Source organism: Vicugna pacos, chromosome 15 (genome assembly GCF_048564905.1).
Source record: "Vicugna pacos chromosome 15, VicPac4, whole genome shotgun sequence".
NCBI lineage: Eukaryota > Metazoa > Chordata > Mammalia > Artiodactyla > Camelidae > Vicugna > Vicugna pacos.
The window spans coordinates 20242725-20265077 of NC_133001.1; the positions used below are offsets into that span (position 1 = coordinate 20242725).

Sequence of the window (22353 nt, forward strand, 5' to 3'; positions counted from 1 at the left end):
TATAAGAAAAGGGACACACGACCTCCAAGACAGGTCCTAAAAGGCCAGGTGACCTTTGCCTTTTTCTGCTATAACACTTGCTCTTGGATCACTGAGCTGCCGAGACTATCCTGAGGTGCCAAGTCACAGGAGACACATAGAAAGACCACGTGGAAAGACCAGAAGCTTCATACAGATCAGGGGGCTGCCCAAGCCATCCCAGCCCAAGCACACGGTATGTGAACAATGACACCTCCAGATGATTCCATTCCCCAGAAGGTAAGTCTCCCCAGCTGAGGCCCCACAAACCATGGAACAAGAACAAACCCTCCCCACCCTGTCTTGTCCAAGTTTCTGACCCACAGACTCCATGAGCATGATCAAAGTGTGGCTGTTTTAACACACTAGGTGCTGAGAGGGTTTGTTACCCAGCAGTAGACAACAAGAACACCTTCACTAAAGAGGCAGCTGCTACTCTGTCCTGCTGACTGTTGTCGTGTGGGGGTGCAGGACCTGTGTCAGAAGACCCCCCCATTTATCGAGAAGACGGAAACTTAGATTCATATGCAACTTTTCCAATTGCTGGAACACTGTGTGAGCCAAATAAAACCACCTGTGACTGGATCTGGCCCTTAGACCACTAGTCTACAACTGCTCAAGTAGTGTACAGATCCTACGAAAGCAAAAGATGTGCGCTTGGGGGCGGCCACTTTTGAAGAGCACACAGTCAGTGGTTCAGATCACCCTGCCATCACCACATTGCACCACCCCAGCTTTTGTTGCTGCTCTTCCTTAGACAACATTAGTCAGCTCTAGGTGAGGCTGAAAACTCCCCCAAAATATTCCTAAAAGCACTAGGATTTGCTTCAGTTTTAAATTTCCAACAAATTTTAAGGTCCTCTTTCTAACAACCAAAGCCACCATGATGGCATTAAAAGTCAAGGGCCAGTTAGTTTGGAAGTCACAAATATGAATTCCTGCAGCAGGCCTGGGATCCACCGTCTATAAAGCAGAGCAGAAGCTCAGCTGGGGAATAAAAGGCAAGCACAGAGCCTAGTACCTCATAGCAGCTCAACAAAAGATTAATCAATAGAGGGATAAATAACCATTTCAACAGATGATTTGTCTAATCTTCCTTTACACTGTATTTTGGCATCTCCACAAAGACAAAACCACAACCTAATCTAAATTCACTTAAGTGTTAAGCTAATGTAAGTTGTTAAGTCTCTAAAACAGAAATGACAAATTCTCTCACATTTCTACATCTGATGGAGTCTGACCAGCACAGCTAGCTCATTATTGTCCACTACAGAATAAAACCATTGCCAAAAATGCAAGCAGTAAACAACCAACAGAAAAAAATCGAAAAAGTCATTTCAACTACTAAGTAGGAAGTTTTGTACACAAGTCAATATTTACGTCTGGGAAAAGAAGAGCAGACTGCTATTTGCATCTCTCCATTTTTACCCAGGCCTAAATTAATGTTCTTGTAAGTGACTAGGGTTTTGTTTGTCTGTTTGTTTTAATTTTCTTTATAAGGAGAAGAGAAAGGAAGGCATGCGAGACTCCATAAGAATGTTACTTCCAAATAGGTTGCATTCAACAAATTAGTATTCTATTTATTTTCTGTGAAATCACTGTACCACAGCCATCTGTAGAAGGAAACTACAATATAAACTGTCATATCAAGACTGAATATTAAAGATGACCAGAATACGAACTCTGACAGCAAATTCAAATCTGCCACCATTCTGTGATCAACTTGCTCAGAGAAGGATGGCTTAGAATGGCAAGGCACTGACACCATGGCCAAAAGACTCCTTCCTTCCCTTTCTGCCTGAGTTAGACCCTAGGCCTGCATGTGCAAGGAAGTCCTTGAGACAGGTGAAGAGTGCCTGCTGCCTTCTGTCTGCATCGTAACTGGGGGATTTCGGAGATTCGATATGGGGAAAAGAAGGAAATTCTGGTTTCTTTGACATTAATGAGAGGACACTGAAGACTATGACATGCCAAGGGTTTACAAGTAGAGGAGAGAAAACATCCTGGCTGCCACCTCTCCTGGTAATGTTCCCATCTCCACTCCCTTCCCTTTCATCACGTGTACTGGGTGAGCCTGGAGGAGGAGGATGAGGTGGAAGCTTGAAAAGATTATCTTGATACTTATAAAGTCACTGTGAAAGCATCTCTCCAAGTGAAGATGGGCTCAAGACATTGCTTGACTCTATGGCAAGTGGTTCACCATGGGCCCACTAAATTCTAAGCTTCCACTCATCAAACCAGCCTCTTCCTGAGTGACATTAACCCAGGATTCCAGAAGCCATGACTGCAGGGATGTAAAGGATCCTATGTGGCTGTAGCAGGTACCACTGCCTCACATGCTCTGCTTCAGTGAAGCTGTATCTTTAGGGAGTCAACAAAGTTGGTGTCAGTAAAAGATTAGGCATATGTTTGTGAGAGTGTGTGGATGAGAGAGAGAACAAAACTTCATTTTATAGATAAAACTGGCTCTTAGCATTTTCCAGAGCTAATGAAATTTAGTATCCTGAACACTATTAAAAACTAGCTCTGAAATAAATAAATCATCCAATCAGAACTCAGAATTGAGGCAGACAGGCAATTCCAGGACCCTAAAACTCAAATTCCACCTTTTCAAATGGCGACTCACTGATGTCACAATATAGATCACATTTATCTAATTAAGCTAGTAAAGCATCAAATTCTGCCCAAATAGTTCCACAGGCAAGAAAGGAAAAGGGCAGTAAAGATAGGAAAAAGCTATGTTGGTGGATTCAAGAATAAACATTAAGTTAAATTTCTCTGGAAAAGTTTGTTACTTCTATGAAAATCATTAAAAAATGATCAGCACCTCAGCAGCTATAGGTAGAGGTTAACAAAAGCTTGGTTTCCTTTGAAGAATTTGTTTTGTTCCCCTTCAGCCCCAGAGGGCATCACAGAATAAAGAACAGATGGTGGAGACCAAAGGAGACCCTGAAGGTGAAAGTTTTCAAAGACACAAATTTCAACGTCAACCTCTGAAAAAGATAATCCCCATGCCTGTGAATTAACCTGACTGTATGTTTTCTTAACATGCCTATCATCACAGCTGAGACCAAGTGCACACACTCGGTGACAAGAAGAATCAGGAAATGGTGTTTTCTGGAACCATCTATTCACTGGTCTAGAAATCCAGCTCTGTGTATCCAAATGTTTGCTTCTCTGGGCATCTCTGGGTTAGACACTCCCCCCTCATTCGGTTTTCAAGGTTTGTAAGAAGTCACCTTTGTTCCAGTAGAAGCTTAAGCAGAAGTGTGAACAAACAAACCAGTTAAATGTGGAGCTGCCCCAGTGCAAGGGTACCTGTGACTGGGTGCAGCGGGTGGTAGAGCCTGGCTCCTCCCTTGCACCTGTCCTCCTCCAGGGCTCAAAGGAGCAGTTAGAAAACCATCTGAGACTTAATACACATCACTGTGGGCTAGATTAGGTCAAAATACTAAAGTGGAAAACCATTAAAATGAATGAAATGTAAAGGCTAAATTAGGTTAATTTTACTACATTACACCCATCAAAAGGTCAACGGGTTCCAAGATTATTTTTCTCCCTTTATTGTTTAAACAGAATGAAATTTCTTGATTTCTGTTTGGCACTGTTATTTCTGCCTTCTGGGCAACTAGGCTATATTTTTCCCCAAAGCTTGTAACATCTTTATTACTGACTCAGAAGGCATTAGTCAGAAGATGGGTTTTCTTAACTGATGACTCCTATTTTAAAACCCCTCCACTAAAGAACAGTAATTCAGCATAGCCTTTGCTAGAAAAATTAAATAATGGGAAAGGATTAAGTAACAGTATAAATCTGGGCACATAAAGCCCTCAAGCACTAGTCATTGTAAAACTTCTTAGTCCAGAGACCCTTAAGAAAAGGATTAGTGGGAAGGGTATAGCTAAGTGGCAGAGTGCATGCTTAGCATGTAACAAGGTCTTGGGTTCAATTCCCCACTACCTCAATTTTTTTTAAAAAAAAAGGAATAAACAAACTATTAAAATTAAACTGAGTTATAAAAGATTTTTTGTTCATGCTAAGGAACTAGCTTTCCTGGTCCACTTAGTTTAATAACAAGGTCTAAACACTGGAAAATATTTTACCTTCCTCCCCATTATGAAGAATTAAGGTCACTATTAGGAAACATTCTCCGATAGCACCGAATACCGTATGTAATTTGGCCTCTACCCGCTTTGCAAAATCATCTATCACAGCCTAAGACAGACCTCAGCACAGACCTACCCACATCCTCATGGTTCCTTAATACCATGTGCTCATCTCTGCTTCACGCCATCTCTCCCAGACAGCCTCACCCTCCCTCCTGCCAGCCTATCCAAATCCAACCCCTCCCCAGACTCAGCCTCACAAAAGGGCTCCTTTGAGCAGTCAGCAGCCATTCCTGCCTGACGGGACAGTCCGTGGGCCATCTCCTAAGCCCAGCAAGGCCCACAGCAGCAACAGCTCCTTCTGTCCATTTGGCTCTTACTCATACACCCTCTCTGGTACTTACCACCCACCTTGGGCAGACCATGAACTCCTAGGATGAAGGGCCTGTGGCTTACTTTTAACTCATGCTTCTCCCTACTGTCATTTGTTTGTTTTACTAGGTTGTTTATCTCAGGGCACACTGATTAGCCTTTAATTTGTTGTCATAAATCTGTATTATCCCTGACGTTGTTTAGAACGCGTGGCTGCCTGGTGAGTCAAGGCAAGGATTTACAATGAAATCACTATAGATTTTGCCCTTCCCTTCAGTTAATGGACCCTCCCAGTTTCATTAAAGAGCCTCACTCCAAAGGAGTTCAAGCTCCAGCTGTAAAGTTACAGGATAAAAGTGCCAAAGAAAGGAGAGCCTGTCTCTTCTGCCCAAAGGTTCCTAGAAAAGGTGATCAAAATCTGGTTGGGTGGGATATAACAAAAGCACAGAAGAGTCTGGTGACAGTGCTTTATCACTGGCTTCCTCTCTTCCAAACTTTAGTTGATAAGCCATACTTTCCCACCTGGTACAGAGGTAGCAGCGACTTGAGAAAAATCTAGTCTATGGTGGAACAGAAAGTGAAATCCTTCACTCTGGATTTCCAGAGCACTGTTCCACTAAGCAACACAGGAAATAAGAATCTTGACAAAGAATGCACATTTCACACCTAGTCAGCACATCTGTAGTCTGCCATGTGAGACCTGCTCAAATGGAAGAAATCTAACCTCAGACTTCAGAACTCTACAATCCCAAGTCACCTCCACTATAGCCTCTTTAGCTCCCTGTTCACTGATGAGGTTTTCAATCATCGCTGTGGCCACGTCAAAGGGGACTGGGCCTATTCAGACATTGCAAGATGAATTGCTGCAATCCTGGTAAGTTTCCAACAAGGCACAGCGGTGCAGAGGGGATTTAGCTCCATGGTTCTCAGGTCACACCATGCACAGTCAACTTTCCACTTGAGCACAGAATCCCTCTCAGATAACATCCTCACTGCTCTGTCAGGGGTCCAGGCCCAGCTGCATACACTCTAGAGGAAGGCAGTGGGTGGGTGGCAAGCAGGGAGAAGAGCCCCCGGGCCAAGTTGGTCAGATCTCCAGGTTGATGAGTCCCCTTTCTCCCTGTCCTTGTGAGAAGAGGGGCAAGAAGCTGGAAGTGGTACATGGTCTGTGGTTCCCAGTTTCCATCAGTTCGTCTCAACTCTAAGTGAAATTAACACTGCGGGTTCAACATGCCAAGCTGTGTGAAACTAGATTTTCTACGACGGCTGGGATAAAAATAAAGTATCAAAATATGCTCGACAGTAGAAATGCACTCTGCATTGCATTGTGGAATCTGAACCCTGGGTTATATGTTATTATTCCAAAAAAAGTTTATTAGAAACAGACAGATCAGTACAATGTTCAGGAGAAAAACTGCCCTTTAGTAAATACATATTTTTGTTTGTAAACACTCAAATAATCTTTTATGAAATGATAGTGTTAATAGATGATGATGATTTTACAGTCCACACCTAACAAGAGTAAAAAGTTGGAAATTCCGGACTTATTCTTAGGTTTTATATATCTGTGAAATCCAAATTCTGAGACTACTGACTTCAAAAAACTCTATTCCAAGCCCCTTACTTGAGGGATAAATTATTTTGACCACAGAAGCCGGTGGCATGCTAAAAATCACACAGTAAAGTGTGACCTTGAAAGTGGCAAAGCCAATTCTATATCCAAGTCTCCAGGTGGGCAAGTGTGCTCCAAGGCCCTTCATGAAGTTAGTGTTTCACACTTTAACTTCATGAAAAAAATGTAATTACTTTTAACTATTTTAAAATACATTTTAAATAAATACTTTTATTCACAATTAAAACAGAATTTGGCTAAAGGAGTTTATAAAGTTGTTTCATTGTTTTAAAGATATAAATAAATCTTAAGATGCCATATGCCAATTTAAGGATGGTCACCTACATACGACTTTAACATAAGGGTGAAATTTCACAGATACCTACATGCATAAAAATAACTTGTGAATATGCCTTGTGAATAGGTGTAATAGTACCAGCCTAGCTCTCTTTTTTTAAATGAATACCTATTGTATACATAGCTGTATAGAGTCGAGCAAGAACAATGCTTCCATCAAAAGCAGATTTATGTGCTAGGCCAATAAAACCCAAAGTGGGCAATTGCAACAGGAAAAAAGCCAAAGAAATTAAGGGTGAAAATCAAATGGCATATAGTTTTAGAATAAGAAGGACTAAAGCATTGGTCTCCATTTACATGCTAAAGGGATCCTGTGAACATAAGCAATTTTCAAGCCTGTTCTTCCACAGATTTTGAAAAGCTTGATTCCTAATGGTTTCTCATGAAAGTCACTATACTGGGGGAGCTATTCACAGCCAACCACCTGGATAATGTTCATTTCTAGACCTCTAATTGATCATAATAGCCTCTTCCAAAGTACCCTCATACGTACACTTAATTCAGTCAGTTCCTCCCATGGCGCCACAGCCAGGGCGATTCTGGTCAGGTCCTGTCACAATGAAGCAGCCTGCCTGGCTAATCAACATAAGAGAGGTGCCCATCACCAACAAGGAGCACTGCCAGAGACAAATCCTTCAGAGTTCTTCATGGCATCCCCCTCACACAGCCTTTGTCTGCTCTTTTCACTCTCTCTCCTCTCCTTCCTGTAAGCTGACTCTCCCCTCGCTTTCCTGTGAGTCACGTGGAAGCCATCATCTGCAGAAATGACTAACGACCTGTCTTTCAGGGTCCTCTTGTTCTGCTTAGGTGAATGGGTGAATTGGCACTTGCTGTCTAAGGAAACAGAAGAGATGCTGAATTAATGAGCATGGTTAATTCGAATTCTCAAGAGGGGTTCAACAGACCAGGCTGCTCAGAACAGAAACTTGCAACTCAGATATTCTGACCTTTTAAATGCCGTCAAACGTGTAATGCAAGTGTACTGTACTTCTGCCTATGGTAGCATAAATCAGAATAACTGGCTTCATTAGTTATTGTTTGCAGTCAGCTGAGTTATTAAAAAACACAACTCCTTGAGCAGTTGGTGTTGCCATCTGGCCCATCCCCTTGCTCCCGGTCTCTTTCCTTCTGTTTCTCGCCGTCCAGAAGCTGACACCTCTCCAGACACAGAGCATTCTGGCTGTGAAGACAAGCGGATGTGTGAGGACAGGACGAAGGTCAGCCCATCTTCACACGACTGTTTATCTGGAAGGCATGTGGCCTGGAGTGGGGAGAGTCTGTGTGGGAGGAAGAAGGGTAGTCGGGCCACTGCTCTCAGGCTAGAAGCAGGAATATTCCTTCTGCTAAGGATGTATTTCAGTAGTTGTTCATCCAGCTGTGAATTGTGCACCATCTATCCCAATCAGAGGTTCCCAGACAACAGATCTGAGCTCCCCTCCTGGATCTCCAGGTCTTCTCCACTACCTCTCTAAGCTGGAGTCTACTGATGTCCACTTTGTCTCATTCACCACTGCAGGTCTCTGGTTTTCTGGACTTTCCAACAGGAATGGGAGAAAACTGATTCCCTATTCCATTTAGGGTCTGTATTGTTAACAGCACCCCTGCATCAGGCACCTTTCAAGTCTAGAAGATTACGTGTCTTCTTTATTAGAATGATGCCGTGCCCTGGCATCAGCTGGATTCTAGTCCTCTACTAACTGGCAATTGCCTTGGGCAATTCACTGAGCATCTCTGGAAGTCAATTTTCTCAGTCAGAAAATGGGATGGTTGAAGTGGATAAAACGGAGAGTACTTTACAGCTCAGAGTTTTATGATTCCGTGACTTCCTGAACTAAATACAATGTTAGTGTCCTAATCTCTATTTTTTAGCATTAAAATAAACATTCTCAATTAACTGAATAAAAAAATACAATACATACACATGCATCTATGCCCCCAAACGCAATTGCTGTTTCTTACCATTTTTTAGCCAACTAGCAATTATGGACATTCGGTAAGCTGTAGCTGCACACAATCCAGGTCAGGGAGGTCCCCTAAAAGCTAAAGACCCCTCAGTAACAGGAAGAAAGATGAGATGACCTTGCAGTTTCCTTTAGAATCAAGACTAGAAGACAAAATTTTGAGTTTAACAATGAGAACACCTGACTAGAAAAGCCAACTCACTCAGGAAGCATCAGAGACCATCGAATTTCTGGTCATCAAAAGGTAACCAAAACATTCTACTTCTCACCCATAGCAGCAGGCAAAAGTGGTGCTATAAATATTTTGTTTGCAAGATTTTTAAATGTAAGGATTTACTTTCCTTTATGTAGCGGAAAATAAAAGTGAAGAGGGGATGAAAAGGGCATTCAGTATCTTCAAAGTCAATATATTTAATGTGTAACTAAGTATGTGCGCAAGAACGCTAAATACAGGGCGCCTGTGAGAAAGAGAAGCAGATAATTGAAACACAGACCCAACCTTTCTCCTTAACATATCCTGTCTCATAGAAAAGCCTACAGAAGACCTAAAAAACTAAGGCTCTGGAGAAGACGAAAACTAAATTATTCCTGAAGTTTTCATTTATCTATAATCGAATGTGTGCCTAATTTCAATCCCGGTCCAAGACCAAGTCCCAAGACTTTTTGTGCCCTTCCACAGTGATCAAGTACAGAAGCTCTATAATACATTTAAATCTTTGTTACATGAAAACTGTAAATGGCCCACTGTGTGTGAATAACCCAGTTATTGTCTTATCTTAAGGAGGACAAACCAGAACTGCCTTTATAAGGACAATTAAGCAACCTGCTACCCTCTGCCATTTTCTCTTTTCTAAACACCTCTTCTGCCTCTGTGGCCGCAGGATCCCAAGCCTCAGAAAGAGCAGCCACTCTTTCTACTGGAAACCCTCAAGTGGCTCTAAAGAGGAAGCAATTGATGTCAGGAGCAGCAGTAACCTGAACCTCACTCTTGTGCAGATTAGAGACTCTTATAAATGAGAGTTGAGATTTCATGTCTATTCTCAAATGTCCCATGGTCTACTCCTGATAACGAATCTCAAATTTCCTAGAACTCTTGAAAATCAGCTGATTTTAGAAAATGAAACTACTCTCTAATACTTCTCAGAATCAAACTTAAAATAAGTATTTGTCTTCCAATGTGCACAATTCTTGCCATAAATATTAAGCATTAAATTAGTAGTAAGGGCAACTTGGTTGTTCCTAAGTACCCAAGAAGCAAATATTGCTGAGTTTTTACCCAGGGCTCCCTGCTCTCCAAAAGCAGAGCATTGGTATGCAACCTTTTGTAAGCTGAAATGGTGTAAAGTGAAGCAGCAATCACCTTAGGACCCATCTTGCTAACAGATGCACAAAGTAAATCGAGATAAAGCACAGGTGTTCACAGTTTACAGCCATGGCCGCTTGATGCTGAGTGTGGTTCTCAGGGAAGGAGCCAGATGGGGCGCCTCTTGCTGCTGCCCTGGGTGCGAGCTGCCTGTACAATGGTTCACTGCGAAACAAACGCTGAACGCTATTATTTGCTTTTAGTTTTTTTTTTTTTTTAAGTAAAATTGAAAATCCTCTTTAGATTTATTTTGATTAGCGAAAACAGGTTACTAAGGTAGGTTTTTGGTAAAAAAAAAAAAAAACCAAGTAGCGTAAAGCAAACTTTTGAAAAGCGGGGAATAACTGAAGTATCTCTGTGATACAGGTACCTGAAATATAGTCAAGACCCAGAATATAAGCAAAAACGAACTTTTTCAGCCCAAATACTGGCATATGGACCATGTACTAAAAGCTCATGCACCTTACACATAGAAGGATACTTCAAGGCCACTTACTCTTATTTTAAACCTAGTTCTAATCAGTGTGGTTATCCATTTTTCACAAGGTATGGTCAGCCATTAGAAACAGCAGGAAAGAATTTAGAAATAATGAGAAAATGAGATAAAATCAAGCCAACTGAGGGCAGTAAGGAATACTGCTGACAGCTTGCTAGGACGAGATGTGACTGAAAAATCTCTTAAAAGTAGATATTGAAAAGAAAAAAAAAAACAGCTATCTGGGGCCATTTAATGTAGGGACTTCCAGCTCCACCTAGATTCAGAGTCTCTAAGGCCACTCAACATCAGAAGTAGCCAAAATTTGAGAAATATTAGAGCCTAGAGTCATACATTTCAGCACACACTGGCCCATTGGTGCTACACAAATAAAGCTTTTTTTAAGCTTTTGCAAAATTTTGCTTCACACTCATTTCTGAGCAGTGGAGCCTGACCAACATGATCCCTAGGCTGATGCCTCCAGAATAATCTATCATTACTCTGAGTAAATGTAGAGCATTACAGCAAATCACTGTGTCTGTACTTATTTGACACTTGTGAAAATTTGCTACCTGATGAATTGGAATACTCACCATAGCTTTCATTTTAAGTTAGGCTTTTTCTAAATTATTTCAGTTAGAAAAGATAAAGGCATCCCTGGTTCAATGGTATTTTTTCTACTATGTATATCTTCTGAAAAGTTGTAATAGGTCCCAAAATACACATATTTAATTAATTTCAATTTAGTCCAAAGGGCACAACCATAATCCGCTGAAAGGGACTCCTCTTTGACTTCAAAGCAGCAACTGACTTATGTGACTGAACATGAATGCATCTGAACCTTTGTTTGCTGAACAGAATCAACCGAGTATCTGGCATCGTTCAGATGCAATATTAAAGTTATTAAGATATATACACACATACAACATACAGATGATATAATCTCTTAAAAAAAAATTAAAATGGTCCCCTAGATAAAAAGAATGTTGACAGCTTTGTGCTGTTATTGCCAGGGCAACTGAAAACCTTACATTCTCCTAGAAATTACCTAAGCCATCAAAGTCTTCCAGTAATAGTTTGCCTCTCAGATACTTCACAATACCTTAAACTGTATTTCCAATAGTAAGCATTCTATGTATTAAATCAAAATGTATTCTTAAGATAAATGCAGAACACTTTGCACAAACAGGTCTAGTACAATCGACTGTATTTTTCAGAACTTCTTAGAATTGATGTCCTATAAAAGTGTATATAAGGCTACTGAATTACCATATTAAAGCCTGAGGATCAAAAACTATTATCTAGTTCTTTAACCATCTACGTGTCAGTTCACACAAGAGAAAACACACTCAGAGGATCTCACTTAAAATCAGTTCTATAGTATTCTGTAACTGTAACTGCTGAAATTTTTCTCCCAAGAGACATTCAATTTCTACCATCCAAATTCATTAAGTGATGGTCTGACTTTTTCTAAGCAAAATAAAAGATTTATGAGAGCAATCACTCATGCTATAGTGCACCACTACTTAATTTACAGACAACCTTCAGAAAAAGACCCTGCTGGGTTCTTCCACACACAGGTTATTTTACCCCTAGCAGACAATGGGCCATTTTTGTGTTATCAGTGTCTTTCGTTTACTCATTAGTAACCTCAACAGAGAATAAGGAGCAGTATTAAAATTCAGGGAAAAACCTATAACCTGGGAGACCTGAAATGTAGTGTTCTTTCGTGGGAAATACTCATGACTATTGCAGGTGCTGCGTGATCTACATGCACCATGAGCATCCCCTGTGCACAGGTTAGAAACCCCTTTGCTTCCTTGTCCATCTGGATACGAAGGCTTTAAAAAGTAGTTTTGAACTACTCATATGTCAGAGTTTCCCCCAAATTAACCTAAAAATCCTGCCCATCAAAAACTCAGATTTTTAACCCATACTTCCAAAGAAGTACATGATCAGATAGCCTTAGTCTGGGGTGAGAGAAGTGAAGTTTTACAGTACCTGCTGGGCCACTCCTTCTCAGTCCTGGAGTTCAGCAAAGGAAAGAAGTTCACTTTCTTCTTCCCAGGAAGCTTGAGCGCTTAACGGCGTCACTCACACCAACCTATCTTCCCCAACAGCCACGCCCCTAGGCCAATGGTTTCCACCTGGTCTGCTCATTGGAATCACCTGAGGGGCTCTTTTCACAGCGTGCCCAGGCCCAGCGCCAGACCAATTCAACGTGCATCTGAGCGTGGGATCCAGGCACCAGTGTTTTTTCAAACTCAGCCTGGTGATTTTAATCTGCAGCCAAATTGAAAAACACTGCTCTATAGTAGTGATTTTTTTAAAACCAGGGGCAATTTTGCCAGCTCTCTCCCCCAGGAACATTTGGCAGCAGCATCTGGAGACATTTTTAATTATTACCACTGGGCGTTGTGTATGGGTAGAACCCAGGATGCTGCTGTTTCCCCTCTACAACGCACAAACAACCCCTCACAAGGAATGACCCAGTCCCAAGTGCCAACAGTGCCACTGTGGAGAAATCCTGTTCAAGAGAAAAAGGTGGAGGGAGAAATAGCCAGTTCCTTCTATCTCTAAACATACTCTCAAAAAAGAAGAAAAGCAGCAAGAAGTAGCTTTCAGGAGGAAGACTTACAACCCTGACACTCCATCCAGCAAAGCCAAGTGTAGTTCAACATGGACCTTGTCTAACAGGTGAATGACTTTCTCACGTGTGCTCTCATTGGCCAGGGTGATGCTGAAGGAGGGCGTGAAGCATGTTCACTGGAATACACACTAAGATGGAAGAGTAAATTAGATCCAACAGGATAATTAGTAAGGTTTTTTTTTTAAAAGAAAGAAGATAATAAGGAGCAATGTCTCTTCTATTTAGTCTTTCTCAGTTGCTGGTAACGAGCTATATGTGCCTCTAGAAATAAAACTTATTACTTTATCTGGATTCAAACTGTCCAGTGGGTGAACTACCTATAAGGGCCTCTGATCATCAGAATCATCTTTGGCTAGAAGTTCAACAACAGAGCTACTGCTAGAAGAACTTGAGTCTTTCATGACATTCTGATGAGAGCTAAAAAGTTATCTGTTAAAAAGCAAAGATCTGCCAGCTAGTATCTGGAAGAAAACCCCTGAATTGCATTGCAAAAGGGTATACTTCCACCTAAAAAATTTAGCCCCATCTTGGATGTCAATAAATCCCCCATTCTCAAACAGTTAAGGCTATCAGTCTGTGTACAATTATACCGAGAAGGGGCTATTCAATAACTTACTTTACAAATCTGGAATACAGCAAGTAACTTGAATAAACAGACAAATGCCTTAATGTCTAGATGTGATACTAGACATTGAATCCACTTCCTCTTTGCAAATGGAACTCTCTACACATTGAAAATATTTAAATAGTTTCTTTAAAAAAGTAAATACATGCATGAGCATTTTGTTCAATTCACAGTTTTTTTCTGTTTTGTCTTTGCTTTTTTTTTTAATCAGCTACTAATTTAAAAATGGCTATATAGGTGTGGGTATTTTTAAGAGAGAAAAAATGCCTAAAATTCTTCTTTGGATCCAGTTGGAAATTAAGCCAAATGTCTCAAGCAAAGGAAGCTCCTGGACATCAAGTTTATCAACTACTTCGTCCAGAGAGTTTATACTAAAAGCGCAAGAAGATTTAAAAGATGCTCAAGGCACAGTCAAGACAGCAATCAACATCACTGATGTTCCCCCAGTGTGTATCTGTGTCTTTTTGGAGGGAATGTATATCCTTACAGGAGGACAATATCCTACCAATATGTATCATCTCTATTTCATTCTGCCATAACATAGATATTCTTCCAAACTTTCACCTGCTTTTTGTTCATGCAGAAACATTCAAGTGCTCATCCAAAACACTCATCTTTCACACCAACCCCCAGCAGTATGACTCCGTAAATGACTCAGCAAATCTGCAATTTGGGATTTACCTGGCTGCTGGTTCCTTTCTGCTTATAAGCCAATAATTTAACCAAAGTGTGTGGGGATTTAAAAACATGAAGGAACCATGTCTTACCATCCATATCAAAAATTAATTTGTAACAGCAGGATAAACACAAGCTACCAGTACCCAAGTTCATAGGCTGATGATCCATAAGTATTTCCTCGTGCCTCTTCATTTTCTAATAAAAGCACAATGCAAAAGCATTACACACACACTTTGGTGAGGGTATCAACTATCAGAAGATTTGTCACTTAAGAATGAGAAAACTGGAAGTAAACAAGAATTAAACTACAGTGTCATTCTAAATGACACATCCATGCTACATCAAATTTTTGACTAAACGGAACCATTGAATTTAAAAAAACATTTGCCTGACTGAAATTTATCTGAACCCAGGCAATAAGATTCCATGATGTAATGTCATTCTTATCTAGGGATGGACCTTACTTTATGACAGCACTGCTTAAATACTGCCCCTGAAATCCTTTCTCTCAAGTTAAATCATACATTGATTAAATTTAGAGAAGGTATTTCAATGAGCCCTTTTGTAAAGGAAAGGACCATTTTGTAAGTGAACCTATTCCTAAATAATTTTTTTTTGGTTCAAGATACAAACTTTCCTTAAAATAGTGCAAGCGTTTACTTCTCTTGCTCATTAAGTAATCAAGAAATGGAAAAGTCTTTAATTTTACCTCCTGTTAACCCATTACCCCCTGAAGACAAGCTTCATGGCTGGTGACACACTATGTGATAGTAACACAACCAATATATCTTTGTAAATGACTTTCATCTCTTGGAGAACTGCACAGCCAAGGTGGCTCACAGCAATCAGGGCAGCATCTCTGCCTCTCCTGGAAAGAGTGAGGGAGGGTGCACTTAAAGTAAAAGCCCTGGCCAGCCTGCCAGGAGGCCTCAACACAACAGGTGAATTGGCTTCTCCCAGTTTCCACCTCCCAAGACGCACAACGGAGAAAGCAGCAGTGTCCTGTCTTTCCCACTCTTTCTAGCTCCATCTGCGCTTAAAAGAACACTGGATGCATTAGAAGCCAAGCTTCAGGAGTCAATTTTCAGCACTATGAGTAAAGGATTAGGATGAAATGGAATCCAACAGGTAAATCCCCAAGTACAATATTGAAAATTTACCCCTTCGTGTCACTGCTAAAATTGGCGGCCTCCACCACTGCTCAGAGCTGACTGCACATAGAGTTTGGGGCAGCTTTCAAATAAAGTGAAAAAACCTCAGATATTCTGGATGCAGAAAACCCACTTTGTAAAACCAATCATTTTCATTCTAACTCAGCCACAGATGACATAGAATTATGAGGATTCTTTTTTTTTTTAAGAAATGAATTTTTTTCTGAGTTCAAAGTGGTTTCAGAACTAAGATACAGAAAAGGAAACCTCTTCCAAAGGTTTAGAGTCAAGTTTAGAGCTGCCGCAGCAAATGCAGTGGATGTTACACTTTGGAAACCAAAGGAGCATCCAAACACATCTGTCCATTTTAAAGAGAAACATTTAAACAAGCAGAAAGATATCTTGCAGTGTAAAAGAGCAGGCTATTCAGAATATGTTTAAGGGAGTTTGGTAAGAGGGTTGGGTGAGTTTTGAGTGAGCAGGGAAGGAAACCATTTGATGCATTTAAGATGCAAAGGGAAGTCACGGATTCCTGCTAAGGCCCCCAAAACAATGGAAAACATCCTCAAGATAAAGGCAGGCATATTTGCAGGCATTCGGCAACCCAACATCCAGTCTGTTTAAGGACACCCTAGTTCTTTTTTAATGTTACTGATTTTCATAATAAATACCCATTTCTTCTTGCACAGAAGCTGTTAATTGGATTCTAAAACCTCTGGTCACCTGTTCCAAGACAGCCCTGCATGAAACCGCACACAACCACAAAAATGCTCCAGATAGAGCAATCTTAGATTCGTTCTGTTTTTATCCTCAGTGCCCACATATCTCACCCTGACTAATCAGGGTCTCATGGAATTACTGTTCCTCTCCTTCCCCTGCCCCCTCCACCCCAATCTTCCCCAGGCTAACTGAACGATAACTGTATAAACCAGAACAAATGGAGGGGGAGAAACACACATCTTGATCTGGGGGCAAATGTGCGCTCCTCTCCCCAATCCACGTCCAAGCCAGCACCTGCACTTTCTAATGCGGCCGGAAAACCCTTGGTCATTCATAACTCTCTACCGAGCTGCCCCAACCAAAGCCGTTCCCCAGCACGTACTGACCCACCGTTCATGCCACTGTAGACATTCCGGTGATGCGGTGACATATCGTCTTGCGCCTGCCTTCGAAGGGTGCCCTCTCTGCTGCCTCCGCCGCCGCCGCCGCCGCCGCCGCCTCCTCCGCCCGCGTGTTTGTGGTCAGGACTTCCCCCATAATGCTGTTTGAGGTGCTCGGGGCTGGTGCCCCTGGCCCTGGGTAGATGTTCCAGGCTTCCACCGAGGGCGTGTTTCTGAAGATGCTCGGGGCTCCCTCCACTGTGCCTGGCGTGCTCGGGGCTGCCCCCAGGCCTGTGCTTCTGGAAGTGCTCAGGGCTCCCGCTCAGCACGTGCTTGGGCAGCGTTTCAGGGCTGCTTCCCGCATGCGGGTGCCTTTGCTGTTCAGGGCTGCCCTTGCACAAGGGTTTGTGGTGCTCGGGGCTGGGTCCTTTGAGTGCTTTGGGGTGATCCGGGGTCCCGGAGGCCCTGGGTTTCTGCAGATGCTCGGGGCTGGTGCTCCTGTGCTTAGAGTGCTCCGGGCTGCCCTCACCCCGGGGCTTCTGCAGGTGCTCGGGGCTGCCACCGCTCGCGTGGTGCTTGTGGTGGTCGGGGCTGTCGGTACTGCCCGTGCTGGAGGTGCTGCTGCCGTCGCCCACGTCCCGCACGTAGGGCGCCGTGGTGGCGGTGAGCTGACACAGGCTGGCCTGGCTGTCGATGGAGCAGCGGCTGCCCGCGCAGCCCGGGCCCTTCTCCTCATCCAGCAGCACGCAGAGCTCCTTGAGCTCCATGTTCTCCTTCACCACCTCCTCCTGCTTCACCTCCAGCTCCTTCAGTTTCTGCAGGTATAAGGCCACTTCCTTGTGCATCACCCCAGCCGTGTAGCGGCCGAGTCTCTGCCACTCCCGGGACACCCTCTTGCCCTTCTGCCGGTCATCATCCAGGAAACAACAGAGATCCCTCAGTTCTTGGTTGTCCTCCTGGAGTTTCTGGTTAATATCCTGAAACGAAAGATGCAACCATTCCAGGGAGGTACACATAGGGGGTGGCAAAAGGCTCACACTTCCTGGGAGCCAGAGAGCCCAGGATGAGTGAGTTCTCTGTGATGTTAGGGAAGGAAGTGAGAAGGTGAGAGGCAGCGAAAAATATGTAGGTCTCCGACAAAATAAAAAGAATAGGTACTGATTATGCTCCCTGCCCGTTACTTTACGCTTTATTTGCATTACCTCATCTACTTCTCACCAAAGCATTTAGGGGATAGTGATTATTATGGTTCTTTTACAGAAGAGGAAACTGGGCCCCACAAAGCTTCACTTGTTCAAGGTCATCCCGTCAGTCTTTAGGGACCAGGCAGTTAATTAACAGGAAATCAGTATAAAACAAAACAAAACAAAACAAAACAAAACAAAAAAACAACTCCCTCCCTTTATGGCCCTTCCCCGTAGAAGCCATACTGACCACTAATCTAAAGGAGGCCCCCTTCTATGCTCAACCAGGACCCCTTCGACTGCCCCTCTGTTGCACTTACAACTTCTAATCACATACGGCTGAGTGTGACTAGCAGTCAGGTCTCCATCCTCACCAGACCAGACTCCGTTCATGAGAATGGAGAGCCCATCTTTCCTGTTTACCTCTTTATATCCAGAACACAGCACCCCCACTACAGATACCCAAAACCAAGGAATTCAAAATTAACAGTGGACTCCCCATTTAGTCTCCATTCACACCTATAGTAAAGTAACTGTTTCTTAAAGCACCAGAGATTGGTGGGGGTGTAAAGGGGGCAGTGAGGGGGCAGCTGCCTAAGCTTTCCCCTGTTCCACAAAGCCTGAAAGCCTCTGGTCTTGTGACTGCCACCCAATCCAGAACCAGAGGTACTCTGAACCTAACCCTAACCCACCCTGCAGGGAGAGGCCTGTCAGCCCCCACCCCTTACCCTTCACCAGGGAAAATGAATCAACCCTCTGTCCAGGTCTGAAAGGCCTTCTTCTGCCTTCCTACCTTGAGCTCCCTCTGTGCCAGCTAATTGTGAACCCTGATTAGGTCTACCTCTCCAACTGGAAGATACTACCTTCTCCCATGTATGAACTTACTTCAGAGGAGAGAGTCCTCTCATTAAGACTCCACCAGCCCTAGGACAGCTCCTGGTGTGCAGCAGCGCCAGGCCTGAGAGTGAATGAAGTAATGTTCCCACTCCCTGCTCAGTGCCTGTAAGACACCCTGGCTAGAGCACTCACTGGGCATCGGTATTTTTCTTTTCTTATGTAGATACATTAGCTTCTGGAGCATAGAGTCCATTCTAATGTCTTTCTTTGCATACTTGACGCACCTAACTCAGTGCCTTGTAGACAGTGAATACATAGTATGTGTTTGTGGACTGACCAACCCCTTAAGCCCTAGGCCTGTGGCGAAAACAGGATACAGCTCTAGCTGCTGAGATTTCTTATGGTTGTTTTCAGCAAGCCCCTGCTGTGTTGGCGTCTACAGTGATAAGAAATTATCCCTCGAAAGTGGGAAATCAGAAGCTGCATATCTTCTGCAAAAATAATACTAAACAAAATTAATCTTTTTCAGCTTCAAACATGATTTCACATTTAGCTTAATCCTGGCATTTCATAGAAAGTTCAAGTCGTGCTCTTCTTCATCTAACTGAATTTCCATCTGAAAATATTTTCCTTTGACTATCCTACAACTAGCCCTGATTTCTCCAGAACTGGGAAGTAAACAGGCCTTGAGCCACCAGGTGCTTCAAGGGGTTAACGCCCTTTCCAAATGGAGTGAAATATACACAGTTGACTCTTGAACAAGCCGAGTTAGGGGTGCCAACCCTTGGTGAAGTTGAAAAGCCATATAACTTATAGTCAGCTCTCCACATACCAGATCTGCAATCACGATTCAACCAACAGTGGATAGTGTAGCACTACAGTATTTCCTGTCGAAAATATCCCTATGTAAGTGGACCCGCACAGTTCAAACCATTTTCTCATCTGCTAAATGGTAATATTAATTCCACAGGAGGTTTGATGAAGATTATATAATATAGACGAAAAGGATGGATTCCTGAGAACCATGTTTGTGCACTGCTGAGCACATACCAATACTCAGAACACTCTGGCCTGGAATTTTAGGGGATCTGGGGCGATGAAATCTCTATAAATTTGTTATCTGCAGCACATTAATTTCCCTCCTTACTCCCCCACACACCAAGTCCCCACTCTGCAATGATGGAAAAATAAATTAAAACAATTCTTTAACCACAGATACACTACTTGAGAGCCTTAAGTATGAAATTTGGGATGATATGAATTTCAAGTAATTATGGATTTAATCTTCTGAAAGCCCACTTTAGACAGATGGATAACATCTAGTGGCCTGCAGCAATGTTAAAAGGACACTTATTGTTTTGAAAAAGAAAGTCCAAGTCTTCAAGTGACACATTTCAAGAAGCTGGCTCACAAGGTTATTATCAAGCTGGTTGCTTAGCTGTTCATTAGAAGGCAAAGGAAATAGGTTAAAATTGGATAGTAAATAATATTTGCAAGAATAATAATAGGAAGAAGGAGCTGTAATAAAACTGAATGGGCCAATACTCGCCCCCTTCTACCGTAGCTAGAATTCTGAGAAGTACAGCTGACACTTGAACAACACGGTTTGTCAAACTCCAAAACCTTTATTTCCCTACTGCCCCACCCTGCACTACCTCCTAAATGTTTAAACACAAACAAGTCAGCCAGTGCTTGGACAGAGTCCCAGCCTCTCAAAGGAACAGAACTAATGCTCCCATCCCCCCATGTCTACAGCCACAGTAGCACCTAGTAGCCTTGGAAATATTTAGATGCAGTTTCAAAGGCAGCTCCCAGAAAGAAGCATAAGAAAAGCGTTATGCCTTTAATCACCCTAAATTTACAGTCTTCCCCTTAGAGTCTCAAACCATCAGAGGTCAAAATGAAAATTCTCTTCCTTCCAGTTAAACCAAAATGAATACAAAATATACTGTCATCTATTCAGTCAATCACACTTATGCATCACTCTGGTGTCCAGGGAAGCTGTGAGCCAAGCTGATGAAAATAAGGGAGAAGGCTGGCCCTTAACAGGGCTTTAGCACAGCCCCCAAAGGGTGGGCCAGATGCCTTGCAGGGGCCACCCCTGTCACTGCCTCAGGATGATGGGATGAGGAGCAGAGGCTGCACTGGAATGTCACCAGCCCCCATCGATTTCCAAACTTGGTAAGGAGATGGACTGGAAAGTCTTTTCATTCCAGGGCATGAATCCAGACCACAAGGAGACTCTCCCTCTTGAGGTATAACCACTTTTAACTGCTAACAGGTATTTCTCTAAATGAGGTTACTGGAATGAAGACCAGGTCCTCCCCGACCCTGCCCCTCAACCGCCCACCACTCTCACATAGACCCACCAGCATAGTCAATCCACACAACCTATAAGAATTTTCAAGTATTTCTAAGCTCTTGTGTCAATGCTCCATACTATAAAAAATCTCTAGTAAATTAATTACAAACTCTTTCAAGTCACATTATAGTTCAAACCATGGAAGAAGGTTAAACTGGAGGGTTATAAATTATACTTGTGGCCAGCTTTGCCTAAGAAATCTGGGAGATGCACAGCTATACATACACTTATGTGTGGTTTCCTGGTAACAGTAACTACCATTTTTTGTAGTCAAGTCCAGAATTCAACCTTCCCATACATTATCATAATTTATTGTCACAACACCCTAGGAGATGGTTATCCATTTTCATTTTACTGATTAGTAAAATGAGGCTCTGAGAAATTAATTACCTAAGCTCACCCTCCTGGCAAATGAGGATTCTAGATGCTAACCTACCTCTGAGATGATCTTCCCACTACACTGGCCTGCCTCTAATCCCCCAAGAGTCTGGTACTTAATAAATACTCCATTAGTAATGAATTAAACCAAAGGAGAGAGTAAGCCTTGGGACTTTTCTGCCTGTGAGTTCTCCCTAACTGAACCCACACTTGGGACTTTATGACAGTCAGTCGGGCCCTTGGGAGGGCCATTTCCACTTGGGCTGGGCCCAGCACCCAGGTGAGTATCTGGTGGTGTTCTGCCCTTCCTGCTCCTCTTTGCCCCAGAATCCTAGAGCCGGAGCACTGAGGCAATTAAGAAAGCGTCCACTGCCTGAGAAGTGGGGTGGGAGTGCAAAAGCTACAAGAACAGCATGTGCCTGCGGGAATTTGCTCCCTGAGGTCCCTGCAGTGATTTCGTTTGTGTCTGGCTTCCTATAAACAAAAGAAGAACAATGAGAGGAAGGAATACCAGGAGGCACCAGCACAAGCGGAGAGGAGAGGAAGTTTGTGGTACACTCGGTTAGGGCGGTTCCCCGCCACCCATGTGCTGCAGCCCAGCCGGCCCAGCAAACCGCTGGCTCACTCAGAACACTCCAAGGAGAAAAGAAAGTTGGTGGGGGCTTCGCGCTTTTTTTTTTTTTTTTTTTTTTTTTTACTTTGCTTTGCTTTTCTTTTGTTCTTTTCTTCCCCTTACAGCAGAGAAGGGAGGGCTGGCTCAATAGGAAAGCATCACTGGCTGACACTTGGGGTACCCTTTCAAAACCCTGTGCTTCCCACACTGAGTTCCTTTGCCCCTCCCCCCAAGCTAGATGAAATTATAATCAAATTGAGGGTAAATGGGGGCGCTCCGGCAATCCCAGATGACCCCAGCAGAACTCAAGGAGAAGGAAAGCTTCGGGGGAGGTGGAAAGCTTTGGGGGAGGCAGAAAACTGAACGTGAAGGCAGAAGTAAGCTCCTCTGCACTGTGTGAAATAGCCTAGCTCTGAGGGTGGCGCGACTACTCCCCGGGCGCCCCGCCAGCCCCTCACTTCAGCATTGGCGCCCTTTCCTCACCCTCTGCCCCATGGAGAAGCCGCGGCGC

The 22353-nt window shown here is 43.0% G+C and overlaps 1 protein-coding gene across 5 annotated transcripts in view; it reads right to left on the reverse strand.

Moving 5' to 3' along the window:
• The window catches only part of CCDC85A (coiled-coil domain containing 85A), a 181936-nt gene that overhangs the window by 158015 nt on the left and 1568 nt on the right, over positions 1–22353 (reverse strand). For 4 of the 5 annotated variants that reach the window (XM_031675546.2, XM_006217734.3, XM_006217733.3 and 1 more), the window contains exon 2: positions 16479–17445. In XM_031675546.2, coding sequence (XP_031531406.1) covers positions 16479–17445 — 967 coding nt within the window. Of the gene's footprint in view, positions 1–16474; positions 17446–22353 lie in introns of all 5 variants that reach the window. The other variant, XM_031675545.2, reaches the window with a different exon arrangement.